This window comes from Puccinia triticina, chromosome 16A, assembly GCF_026914185.1.
Source record: "Puccinia triticina chromosome 16A, complete sequence".
In the NCBI taxonomy this organism is placed as follows: Eukaryota; Fungi; Basidiomycota; class Pucciniomycetes; order Pucciniales; family Pucciniaceae; genus Puccinia; species Puccinia triticina.
In genome coordinates, this window is record NC_070573.1 from 4,051,046 (window position 1) to 4,064,358 (window position 13,313).

Here is a 13,313-nt window from a genome sequence, read left to right on the forward strand (position 1 = left end):
TTTGATCAAGCGTAGTCGTTTGATGCTTAAGTGGTGTAGAGAGCTGACTGAATTGATCCAGATCAATTGGAAGCCAAAGAGTGGGCCTAGGAGCGTGCTGCTGCTGCAACTGTAGTTTGAGGGTAAAAAGCTGATGTTTGAGGTCATGGACCTGTTGCTTGAGGATGTGTACCTCCTGGTTCAATTTGGGCTGATATTGGCACAGGGCTTGTTCCTGGATGGCGACAAGCTTTTGCAAGTTTGCAATCCTCAGCTTCAACTGTTGGTGTTGGAAGGACAGCACTGAGCCAAGTATTTGGGTCATTGAACTGGGACTCTCAAAGAATTCCTTGATCGCCGGATGGATTGGTTTCCGTAGGTTAGAGATGACCTTTGGCACCCGCTGGCGGGTACCCGCCACTCTTCAGAAGGTCCTTCATGCCCTGGGAAGTGCCAGCCAGCAGTCTTGGGGTGTTCAATTTTGGTAAAAAGTCAAGCATGTATCTTTTTACCCGCCATGGTTGCCTGTAGGGGCAGATAGCTACCTGCTAAAGAGTGGCGGGTACCCGCCAGCGGGTGCCAATGGCCATCTCTACCGTAGGTTAATTTGGAAACCAATCCATCCAGCTATCAAGGGATTCTTTGGGAAGCCAGCTCAACATCACTGACACCAGACCTCAAGTGGAGGAAGCCGTTGAGTGCAGACAACAGCAATGACCCATTCAAGTATCTCGGCTGTTCCAACTGCTCTGATGACTTCTCACAGTCTCAAACCTGCAACAAGCTGGACTTGTTCTGGCTACTGGAATGCGGTCATCTGGTAAGCCCAACCCTCAAATCAAGGCCATTCAGCCTTGATGACCCTCTCCTAGAGATGGCCCCATGGGACCCGGGTACCCTTGCAGGACCAGGGTACCGGGTTGTTTTTTCTGAAAAACAGACACCTGGTACCGCACCTGGTACCGCCTGACAGGGTACCGGCGGTATCTTATGGGGGTACCAGGGGTGGGGGCGTACTCAACAAGTCCCACAGGTGCCCGAGGACGGCGTTGCGGGCGACTTTGTGTGTTCCGGCGAGGCCGGGGGTCTTGAATGCCAGGCTTGAGAGCCCGGCGACTTTCAGCGAGGGGTGGGGCAGGGGCGAGGGGGCGTTGGTGCGGGCAAGGAGGCCGGCAATCGGCAAGGGTGTGTCTGATTGGCTCGCGGCTGTTGGCGGGGATGGCGAGGGTGACGGAGGCGTAGTCGCCAAGGATGAGGCTCAGCGGGGCGGGGAAGACAAGCGAACGAGTCCTCTGCAGGCAGGGGCCCTGGTCAGAGCTGGGAATCCACTGAGAACGCCGCCAGGGGACACCCAGCTCCACAACGCCCTGGCCGGAAGACAACGCCGCCTTGACCGACAGGGGTGAGGTACCAGGTACCAAAGTGGAGATCAGGAAGGAGTTGGTTGGCTTGGGAGGGCAAGGTCCCAACTTCCCCGTCTGGCTGGCTGCGCAGGTGCGGGAGGCGGGTACCCGGGTACGCACCCGTTTTTTCACCAAAAGCGGACACCCAACACCGCATCCGGCACCGCCTGGCGGGTGCGTGGCGGGTACCCGCCCGCGGGTGCCGGGTACCCGCCAACGGGTACCTGAAGGCATTCCCTAGCCAACGGTACACCGGCGGTACACCCGGGTGTCTTCAGTTTTTTACCCCCAAAGCAGGCACCTGGTACCACACCTGGTACCTCTGGGCTGGTGCGCCGGCGCACCAGAGGGTACCAGGTACCGCCAAACCGGTACCGCAAGGCCATCTCTACCCTCTCCCTCTGCTCTCACCAGGCTTGCACGCCTTGTCTAGGCTCAACACAACACCATTGCAGTCCAATCCTGTTGTGTCGTGGCTTTTTTAACGGAGTGTGCTTTGGCACACTCCTATAACGGAGTGTGCTTTGGCACACTCCTATAATGGAGTGTGCTTTGGCACACTCCTATAATGGAGTGTGCTTTGGCACACTCCTATAATGGAGTGTGCTTTGGCACACTCCTATAATGGAGTGTGCTTTGGCACACTCCTATAATGGAGTGTGCTTTGGCACACTCCTATAATGGAGTGTGCTTTGGCACACTCCTATAATGGAGTGTGCTTTGGCACACTCCTATAATGGAGTGTGCTTTGGCACACTCCTATAATGGAGTGTGCTTTGGCACACTCCTATAATGGAGTGTGCTTTGGCACACTCCTATAATGGAGTGTGCTTTGGCACACTCCTATAACAGAGTGTGCTTTGGCACACTCCCATAACAGAGTGTGCTTTGGCACACTCTTATAACAGAGTGTGCTTTGGCAAACTCCTATAACAGAGTGTGCTTTGGCAAACTCCTATAACAGAGTGTGCTTTGGCACACTCGTATAACGGAGTGTGCTTTGGCACACTCGTATAATGGAGTGTGCTTTGGCACACTCCTAATAACGCAGTGTGCTTTGGCACACTCCTGATAACGCAGTGTGCTTTGGCACACTCCTATAACAGAGTGTGCTTTGGAACACTCCTATAACGCAGTGTGCTTTGGCACACTCCTATAACAGAGTGTGCTTTGGAACACTCCTATAACTCAGTGTGCTTTGGCACACTCCTATCTATTACGGAGTGTGCTTTGGCACACTCCTATCTACTATGGAGTTTGATCTGGCACACTCCTATCTATTACGGAGTGTGCTTTGGCACACTCCTATCTATTACGGAGTGTGCTTTGGCACACTCCTATCTATTACGGAGTGTGCTTTGGCACACTCCTATCTATTACGGAGTGTGCTTTGGCACACTCCTATCTATTACGGAGTGTGCTTTGGCACACTCCTATCTATTACGGAGTGTGCTTTGGCACACTCCTATCTATTACGGAGTGTGCTTTGGCACACTCCCATCTATTACGGAGTGTGCTTTGGCACACTCCTATCTATTACGGAGTGTGCTTTGGCACACTCATATCTATTACGGAGTGTGCTTTGGCACACTCCTATCTATTACGGAGTGTGCTTTGGCACACTCCTATCTATTACGGAGTGTGCTTTGGCACACTCTTATCTATTATGGAGTGTGCTTTGGCACACTCTTATCTATTATGGAGTGTGCTTTGGCACACTCCTATCTATTAAGGAGTGTGCTTTGGCACACTCCTATCTATTACGGAGTGTGCTTTTGGATACAGGTTATCCTGGATTTCTCACTGGATATCCCACTCAGGATATCTGGTAGTGGTTGAAGTGTATTCAGATAGAAGAGAAAGAAAAAAATGCCCAGAAATTCTAAACATGAGTAGATACTTCCTTGTCCAGTTTCAACCAGGATGCAACCAAGATGCTAAGTCTCTGTTGATTGGAAAAGGCAAAGCACAAACCTCAGCCCCCTCAACTTGTGGATACCAAGAACTCGCTGCCAACAACACATTGATGAACGCAAGTCATGTATCCCGTTATTGTTTCCTCAGGAATAACATCCAACACACAGTTGCTAACATCTCTTTACCTACCTGCAGGATTATGTGATGGACTCAGATTTGGAAGATGAAATCAGATCGCCAACGTCAGAGTGTGGGTTCAATACCCCCAAATGTACCACAGCACGTGCTCACTTTGCCAAATTGAATCCAAAGCTCTCAAAAGACACTGCTGAAGTATTGTTCTCAAGATTTTTTGATGAGGTTGGATGTATGTTAATTTTTCCATTCTTTTGCCGGGCAGTCATCATGAGCTGATGTTTCAAATTTCATGACTTCAAAGTTATAAAAGCTCAAGAGTTTTTCAATGAGCTGAAAAAAGTACTTGATTGTCTGATCTGAGATGAGGGGGTTTATGTTGGTATGATCAACACAACTTGGAACTTGATGATCACCGGCAGCCCTGATGTCGCAAATCATCTGAAAACGTCAAGACTGGCGGCACATGCAAAAAACTTGTTCAACTTGCTTATTGTCTTTGGTACCCAATGAATAAGTTTGACATCCCGCCCAATGACATGCTTGAAAAACTCAGGCGCCCCATCTCCCTGGTCATCAACAATGACAAAAAACTAATGGGATTTGAATGGGTCATTGAAATCTCCCAGAAAGGTTTCCAAGCTGAGTATTTGAACCCCAAGATTCTTGCAGAGCCAGTTCTGGAAACCCTGTGAGAATCTGCAACCAATTGGACTCCGGAAAAATACAAGGCGCCTCATACAACCATCATTGGTCCAACCATGAGCGGAAAAACACGTCTTCTCATGGAACTAGCGAAAAAAGTACCCGTTGTATACATATGTCTCCAAGACAGTAGGGGGATTCAAAGTTGGCCATTCAAGACTTGCATGCACTTTTGCAAGTTGGTGTTCAAGGCTTTTATTGAACACCAAATTTCAAAAAAACATTCAAGCAGGCTTAGGGGTGTAGTACAGTGTGGCTTGCATGCACTTTTGCAACTCAGTGTTCAAGAATGAACTTGAACACGGACTTGCAAAAGTGCATGCAAGTCACATCTGGTCAACTTTGAAACCCCCTAGTGACTCTACCGGCCTCCCATCACAATCAATCCTTGCCGATGACATGGTCCCTAAGCCACGTCCCTCGGACATGTCACTACATTACACAAAACTTTTGATCACCATCCTTCAAACGGTCCACAACTTCTTTTTGAGTACTAAGACGCCGGATAAACAGGCTGCCTGGTATTCTCATAGCTTTCAAACGGATTGAAAAACTGAAAAGAGAGACTTTGCTAACAATGTCCGTAAAGCAATGAAAAAAAATGAAACTCAAATAGACATGGTGGGCATGTATTCCAAAAAACTTCCCAAGATGAAAGATAACCGCCTCAAAATAATATTGGCAATTGATGAGGCCAGGAGCATGATTGAGTTGGAAGACAAACCTGGTACGGTGTTGTATTTCCACGAGTTACGCCGGGTCTTATCTCAGATACCACAGTCCACGGGCTTCTTTGCCCTATTTACCGACACCACCCCACAAGTGTCCCATTTCGCCCCAGCGCTACTACACGACCCTGGCGCAAGGCTACACAAATTAGGGCGGGATCTATTTGGACCAATATATCACATTCAAGCGTTTGACGTGTTGGCCTATGAACCCACAACCTGGGAGCAATTGGTCTCCCCAAAACGACTTCTGAGTTACGGCACACCATTTTATGGCCTCTACTTCTGCGAAGCAAGCACAGACCCAAATTTACAACCTGCGCTCACTATTGATCAAATAGTGACAATCGCGCTGGCAAAGCTTCTTTGTCACAAGACAACCGGCACGCTCTCCAACCCTCAAATTTTTGCAATCCTCAGTTCAACAGCACAACCACAGTTGTACTCAGCCTGGGATCTTAACGCTGAGTTGCTTTCCAGTCATGCAGCACACTGCATGTAAAGTCTGGCTCAAGATAAAGTTATTACTGAATACCCGTCGCAGCTGGTCTATGCTGCATGCGCCGCCCATTGATTTCTAGCATCAGATGAAACAAGTTGGGTCTCCTGCATCAATTCCTTGACTGTGGCAGTGCACAAAGGTCTTGTTTCTACCGGAGACACTGGGGAACTGGCCAGCAAAGTCATAATGATACGCGCTATACAGGAGACAATGGGGAAGCAGCAAGCCACCAACAATTCAGATGATTTGTCCGGTTCTGAGGGAGAAGACGACCGCGATTCCGGGGAGAACCCAATTTTGTATGGAAATCCTGTCCAATTGGCAGATTTCCTTCTATTTTTGACCGGGAAGAAACCTGATGAAATTGGCTTCGGTCCACTAGCGTTGAAGGATAAGATGAAGGAGTGATATTTTTTAATCATTTTATTCAGATCTGATACACGCCTACTGCCCAGGACTTGATGAGATATTTGTACCAAGGCTTAGCCGTCCAATGCAAGCCAAAACAACCAGGGCTTGATCAGCTATTCACAATCTATCTCAAACCTAAAGCAGCTGTCTCCAATTCCGCTCTTCTGCACGTGAAAAATGTCTCTTTTTGTGGCATCCAAGTCAAAACCCACCAAAACTACAACTGGAAGGACAATTACAAGTGGACAACAGAACGCACCAAAATTAAGAACATCCCCAACCCCTACATTGTCATCTTGCTCAACTTACAGGGACTTACAAGCAGAAAAGAACAAGAGGAGGCACTGGACGATGGTTGAAGAGCACTGGTGCAAATCCACATTGACATAACCGCCTAAAGCTCTGGAAGCGCAGCAAAGAGCACTAAGCACTGCGCCAGTAGCAGTTCTGACCAGCTGCACAAGACTTCGAGCCAACTGCTGAGCAGTATAGAATAAAAGAAGAAATCCTATACCTGGTGAAGGGTGTAACCCCTCCCTTCTGGGGTGTCACAAGGGGGATCAAAGGATCCCAGATGATCCCGTATATAGTCCCGTCATTTCCCCGCCTCTCCTGGCTTGGCAGAGATTGTCTTGACATCTCTCCCAATTCAGGTAAGCCCTCAGTTTCCATCTATCTTTCCTTCCTCCATTATTGTGTATTTAGACCAACACAGAGATTGTCTTGACATCTCTCCCAAGTCAGTCAGTGCAATTCACCGCCCGTTGGTTCTAGAACCCACTCCCAGGCCTGGCCTGTTGTGTCCCTGTGCCCGAGTCCCTTATAGTGAAGAGCCCCCCATCCTCGGGCTCTTACACAGGGGACAGGATATTGTACATATTATGAGTTAGAAACTAAGCAACTAAGAAATAAGTGTTATACCAATGGTGGGCCGCTACGCTGCACTAGAAATCAGCTAAATGCCAATTACAGCGGCGCAGCTGGCAACAGGATTTTGGAAACTCCCTGAATTGTGCAGTCCTAATTGACTGATCCCTCAGGGAGGCTTATAGTTCAATCCACGCAAGGCAAGCAGTTGAATGGTGCAAAACAGACCATGTTAGAGCATCCTTACCGGTTGAGCTATGTTGGCGCGAGTTTTGACTTGCAGCTGTTGCAAACTAACTTAGCGACAGCGATTCAGCCGTATCGGTTCGGCTTGCGCGGGGTGGAGCTGAGTGGTGGGCGCGGGAAATGGCAGTTAGCTTCGAGCTAACCGTCACTAAATGTAGTGACGGTTAGCTGAAATTCAAGCTTCTCACTAATTTAGCTTGGGCTTAGCTACACCCGGTGTGGTTGAGATTGGTGGCTAAACTAGCTAATTTTGAGCTAAACTAGTCACCGGTAAGGATGCTCTTAGCTGAACTGTCCTCAAAATGGAATTTTGGCTCTGCATCTGGTAACCAGGATGTCCTGACTCCCTGATGCAATGGTCCTGCTGGACCATTTTGATCAGGGAGGCCCCTAGAATATTCTCACCAGTTTGAGTGGTTCAATGCTGCGGAAAGGGCCACGTAATTATTGCAAGGCTTTGGCAGGTATAACTTATACCTGCCAAAGCCTTGCAATACAGATCACCATGGTACCTGATTGTGTGGAAGCCACTTTTGCCTATAGGCGGCTAAAAAGTTAAAACAAACAAGCCACGCGGCACAGATCTCTACAGCCCCTGGTTGCGTGGAAACAACAGACAGCTAAACATTTGAACCAGAAGACAAGCATCTTGGTCCCGGCAGGAAGGTACTGCCACCTCCAAGAGATGTCACAGAAAAAGTAGAGCCAGGACAACAGAAACTTCCAATGATCTCCGCACTAACTAGACATGTAGCCATCCTTCACTCAAGAGCAGAGGATTACTAGTGTGTCAGTTTGTGTAAAATTGCTCAAAAACCTCTAAGTAGAAGATACGTTCCTGGTGACCTGTATCTAAGAGATACAGGTCCTACAAGTAAAAAACTCATTAAATGTGACTGTGCCTCTGATAAGAAGTATTGGTAAGCACACCTGGAAAGTAGAGAACCAAAGAGCCCTTCAGAATCAGCTTAAAAGCTGAGCTCTGGAGGACAATTGTTCCCCAGAATTGTCAAACCATCATCAACTATTGCCTGCACCACAGTCGCCACCTTATATTGTGTCAGCTTTCCTTACCAGAAATTAGCTGTTTATTTTGTTAACTTGATTCCTATTTTGCCATTGACTTCTCTTCAAAAGTAAGTCCCTAATTTCTCCCTATTCCTTTGTAGAACCAATTCCATCATATCCTGGGGAACTCTTTAGTTCAAAATAAACCTGCTTATCAGGTAACAGACGTCACAGGCACCAAAAATACCCCTGCTTAGTCAGGCCCTGTTGAAACCACCCCAGAGGGCACTTAAACACCCCGCTTCTCTTGCGGCCCCACTGTTTCTTTTATCTTAGGATTATTATCCTCCATCTTGCTCTCACCACACGCTGAAGTGCGCTACATTACCTTTCTTGGCGCTTGAGTAGGTGCAATCACCGCAGTCAATTGCATAGCTAGAAGAGACTTTTTCTCTTGGCATCACAACTCCTGACAATACATAGACAAGTGCTCATCATTACTTCACTTCACTTCATTACTTCATTCCATCATTGCTCATCTTCAGACCTTGTTACATTGTGCTCATCATGTGTTCCCCCCTTGTTGTACTTCCTCACAGAGATAAACCCCTCTAGATGTTGTATCCCCACATGAGAAATTTATGCCTTAAAGTTTCCAACTTCTTTCAAGAAAAAAGAGGAAAGTACCACCAGTACCTGCCTCAAGTACCGCTGGTACTTGCCAGGCAGTACCAGGTGTGGTACTTGGTCCCTGCTTTGGGCAAAAAACGGCCCCACTACCCAAGTCCAAATGATAATTCTCTACTTTGAGCCTCCTTTTGTGGTGGCTTTTTTCCCCAGTTCTCTTTTCTTTTTGTCCAGAAATCCAACTTGATTTCCTAGGTCTCATCCTAAGTCTGTGTGCGCACCACCACAATGTCCCATTATGTAAACATCATTTTTTGGCTTGATAATTTGGAAGTAAACTGACAAGCTTTATCACAGCTTACTTACAAAAGATTATCCTAAAAAAATGTGTTTTACAATATGTAGGGTAGTGTTTTTAAACTATCACGCTGCGTAATATGATAACTGCCAACCAAGGCCTTCTGGTTCCCTTGTCCAATGCAAGAGAATGGATGACTTCCCGTTGTCATTTAGAGAGCTCTAGATGCCCCTCTAAATCCTAAATTAAGACACCTATCAAAAACTCAACCAGTGCACATGAAATTAATGAACTGTAGGGTTAGAAGCACACTTCCCTTTTTGTCAAAAATCAAGAATTTGGGTGTGTAAATTGAGACCTGCGAGGCTCCCAGACTTGACGGGAAGTCCTCCAGTTTCTAGCAAGACCGACATAATATTTTGACGTCGGGAGAGCGGGGGACAGCCAAATGGCACGGGCCCCGGGGTGTCCCCGGGACGGGTGGTGATCCCTGTCAATTGATAATGTATGTATGTCTAGCTGTGTCACGCCGCCAACACAAACCAATTGCCGAGCCATGCCCAAGGAACTCTTGAAACCGAAGCAGACCAGGAAGCGAATACCTAGGACTTGTGCGCAGGTTAGTTCATACTCACAGAAATTATTAGTGTATCTTATCAACTCATCACTGATATCGTTGTGTCAATTGTCCCAGTGTAGGTTAGTAGCAAGACACTCACGCATCCTAGAGCTAAGGACTCACCCGATTGCTTCACGTTTTCAGGAAACGCAAACAGAAATGCGACTCATTGAAACCCTGTGCGGTTTGTAAACTCAGAGGTGAAGCCGATTTATGCGACTATTCTGGTGCACAACCGACGTGAGTGTATACGTCTCGAAAGAGTCTATTTTTTCCGACACAGTTATGATGGATCTGACAGTTTTTCAATTTCTTGTCACAGGCGTATTTTGGATGAAGAAGACGAAGCTAGCAATCAGGTGTCAACCGAAGAACTGAAGGTCCTTCATCAACAAGTGAACGACTTGGAGCATGCAGTCATTCTCGCCGTCAATCGCCCACTCGGCGATACAAGCCCCCCGCTGGGCACCAACGATGTCACTCCTCGGTTGGCAATAGATATGGATGGTATTCTACCTTTTCTCTTTGCAAAGCATCTCAAACAATTGAATGCTGAAACCCATCTTCATTATGTGTGATCAGAATTGAATCTCACCAGCATCTTATCCAGCTTTTTGGTGTGTAGGATGGTCTCAACTGAGTTGACTCAAGAATTTCCAATCATCCAAAAGGTCTGTTGTGTCACATGACAAGAGATATCTACCGAAAGAAAATCTCACGTGCCTTCACTCCATTAACTTTGTCCAATAGATTCGCCGCCAGTGTCGGTTAGAGCAAAATTTGCCACCAGTTTCGCACCCGAATGTTTACGCATCTAGTGGCTTGTCGACGTATTTTGGCAACCAGCTCAACAATAGTCATTACACCGAACTACGGAAGCGATTGCCGACCCAAGAGCAATCGACAGTCTTTCTGGCGACGTATATGAAAGAGTTCGGGTGGTATCATTCATGCTTTAACGCTACGGCGTACTCGATGGCCCTCGAAAGCTTGTATGCAGCCCCTACCACTGGGTCCGAATTCGAAAAAGACCTACATGCCATAATTACCATAGCTACCTGCTTCGCCATCGCTCGGGCGGCTATCGTCAAGGTGTCATCCCAATCTTCCATTGAGCTTAATTTGCCCATCGGCCCTTCCGATCGTCTAGAGCAGTCTAAAATGTGGCTTGATATGAGTGTAGCTTGTTTGAAATGTGCTGGTATGTATTTTTCTAACTTGTGTTGTTATTTTCAAGCAGGTAAGTCGACTAAGCAAAACGCTGATGAAATTAAAATCTTCGGCTGGTGATATGGGTAGACTTCGAAGTCAACCCGCTACTGGAATCAGTCAACTGTTTGATCATCTTACTCGAGGTCGCATGGTTTGATGAAATTTTAGGTGGGATTGAAGACCTATCGAGATTGTTTGATTTGAAATGTAAAGCGATCCACTTGGCCTATGACTTGTCTTTACATCGAGATCCGTCGCATCGAGATCCGACTGGCACGGTGCACGTGAACCCGACGATTGCAAGGGAACGGCGGATGGTCTGGTGGGCTCTTTTATCGATCGACGGTCTCTACAGTGGTCTGACCGGCCGCATGCCGTCCATCAACGGGCTGGAGGCCGCTGACGTCTTCTTACCAGCGCTTGGCACCACTGCTTTTCCTGAAGAAGCTCATGAGGGATGCGAGCAAGGGTGTACAACTTCGACCCCGGCCACAGCTATCCAGCCTCGCCTACTCATTGGCTACGTCGGTCATGAGGTCAGATTCACTTGGACATTCATCTTCTGACGGTACGGTCTCTCACATTGCGTCTTGCCCTTCTTCAGATTTCCCGTTTACCGTTCCAAAGAACTCCATTGCCGACAATCAATGACATTCACCAAGCGCATCGTGACCTAGTCTCGCTTGAAGCCCAACTTCCCGATTCTCACAAGCTACATACCATAAACGGACATTGCATTGATCGAACTCGCCTCCCGCAATGTTCGAAAGCAAGAAGAGATGCGATCTGTTTCTGTCAGTATTATCCTCCTTTGTTCTTAAATAAATGACTGTGCGCTAATTGTCTGTTGTTTAACCGGCGATCATGGCCTTCGACTGACACTCAGATATGAGGTATCATTATTTGTGTGTTAAACTTCATAGTCCCTTGCATTTCATTAGAAAAGGCGATGATTTCTCCGGATTCGAAGCCAAACATTCCTATCACCGCTCAGCTGTGGTTGATCATGCTTGTGAGCTTACGTCTCTTTCCTAATCCAACCGTTGAGAAATGATTGCTAAGTTTTCTTTTCCTTTTGCTTACACTCATAGTGCTGCTTTTAGACTTAAGAATTCTAGGCAATTTCAGTCCTGATTACATCTACGGAAATAGTATGATTATTGAGTAAGCTATTATTAAGATTCTCGCACACCAACAAAGTTGACCTGATTATCTTTTGTCAACTAGGGCCTCGTTTTCGCTTGCATTGGATTATCTGTATGATCCCAAAAGCAAGGTCTCAAATATGATCAAAGTTGAACTACAAAACTACTGTAAATCTTTGCAAAGCAGTAAAGTATGGTTGATTAAGCGAGGTCTCAATATCCTGGAATGTTTGATGGTCACTTGGGGCTCTCCTCCGCCCAATGGAACGATTAGTTGGTTCTCATTCAACCGCCCAACTCTTTCACCTAACAACTGGATTCAGGGGCCCTGCCATCAGGTAAATCAGTCGATCTCCACCCTTAAGCAGTCGGGTACCCGCTAGTCGGCCACATAATGAGATGTATTTGTTCCTATAGCCGCGTGAGATTACGAACTTCTCAGGGACAGGCGAGACTCAAAGCCAACTCGAAAGACTCCATCGAGTGGAGCCGTCATTGAAAGTACCCGACTCGCCTGATCAATTAACCAGTGGACAACATGCTATGAACCACGCCTCTTGGCGTCCACCTGGCAGTGGGACTATGATCAGCCCCCATTTGCCGCCCGCCCCGCCACCTGCTCAGACAGTCTCCTCTCATTTTCAACAAGTCCAGTCCCGCCAACAGCAGCATCAACCACAAATGCCGGATTACAATTCTGGCATCTCTGAGAATCCGAGCGAGTTTTCTCAGTTCAATCAGCCTGGCCATTCCCAGCCCCAGCAAATTGTACATCCAGACCCATTCCACCAATTCTCGATCCTGCCCACAACCTCTGCTCACGGTAATCTAGATGGATATTGTGAGAACAGCAACATCAGTTGTGACGCAAACCGCCACAACAGCACCACCGTGGTAGCCAAAAACAGGTTGAATCTCAACAACTTCCTCGGTGGTGGCAATGTAAATCAGCATCCTGGTTTGGCCTCCGGCCATCAACACCCCGTGGCTCAGCATCACCAGCTGAGCCTTCCTTCAACTCTTCAGCCCTCTGGTTCAGCTGATCATTCTAGCCATGACCATAGTCAACTCCTGCCTCATCATCCTTATGAACAACCCCATCATCATCAACAGTTGCACGATCAGTTCTCTAATCCTGTCATCCCAAGCCGTTGTCTTGAACAGCAACAGCAACAACAACAACAGCCCCAGCATTGCCAGCAACATTACCAGCATTACCCCCCAACCCATGCCAAATGGTAAAATTCAATTTTCTTCTTTTGCAGTTTATATATTCAGATTGTGTTTGTGGAATGTTGTGCCAGTCTGTGGCACTTTGCTTGTTTACTGTATATCTCAACCTCTTCAAAAACAGACACTCTGAAACAAATATCAATCAATTGTATACAATTAGCATGTCTACTATCTCTACTTGTCTGATCATGTTCACACTTGCTTTTTTCCAGGGGGGGGGGGGGGGGATTTTCATGCTTTGCCAAGCCTTGACACACTCCTGGAGCGGAGAGGGGCAT

General features: G+C 47.3%; 1 protein-coding gene across 1 annotated transcript; it reads left to right on the forward strand.

Annotated features, from left to right (window-relative positions):
- Window positions 1-9,337: 9,337 nt before the first annotated feature.
- On the forward strand, window positions 9,338-13,044 carry PtA15_16A378 (uncharacterized protein; the record flags this gene model as incomplete). Its single annotated transcript, XM_053164061.1, has 11 exons — window positions 9,338-9,525; window positions 9,590-9,685; window positions 9,768-9,952; window positions 10,028-10,116; window positions 10,196-10,646; window positions 10,745-11,193; window positions 11,262-11,451; window positions 11,544-11,669; window positions 11,761-11,821; window positions 11,885-12,140; window positions 12,220-13,044. The coding sequence occupies 11 exons, from the start codon at window positions 9,338-9,340 to the stop codon at window positions 13,042-13,044; spliced, it is 2,916 nt and encodes a 971-aa protein (XP_053028025.1).
- Window positions 13,045-13,313: the final 269 nt, after the last annotated feature.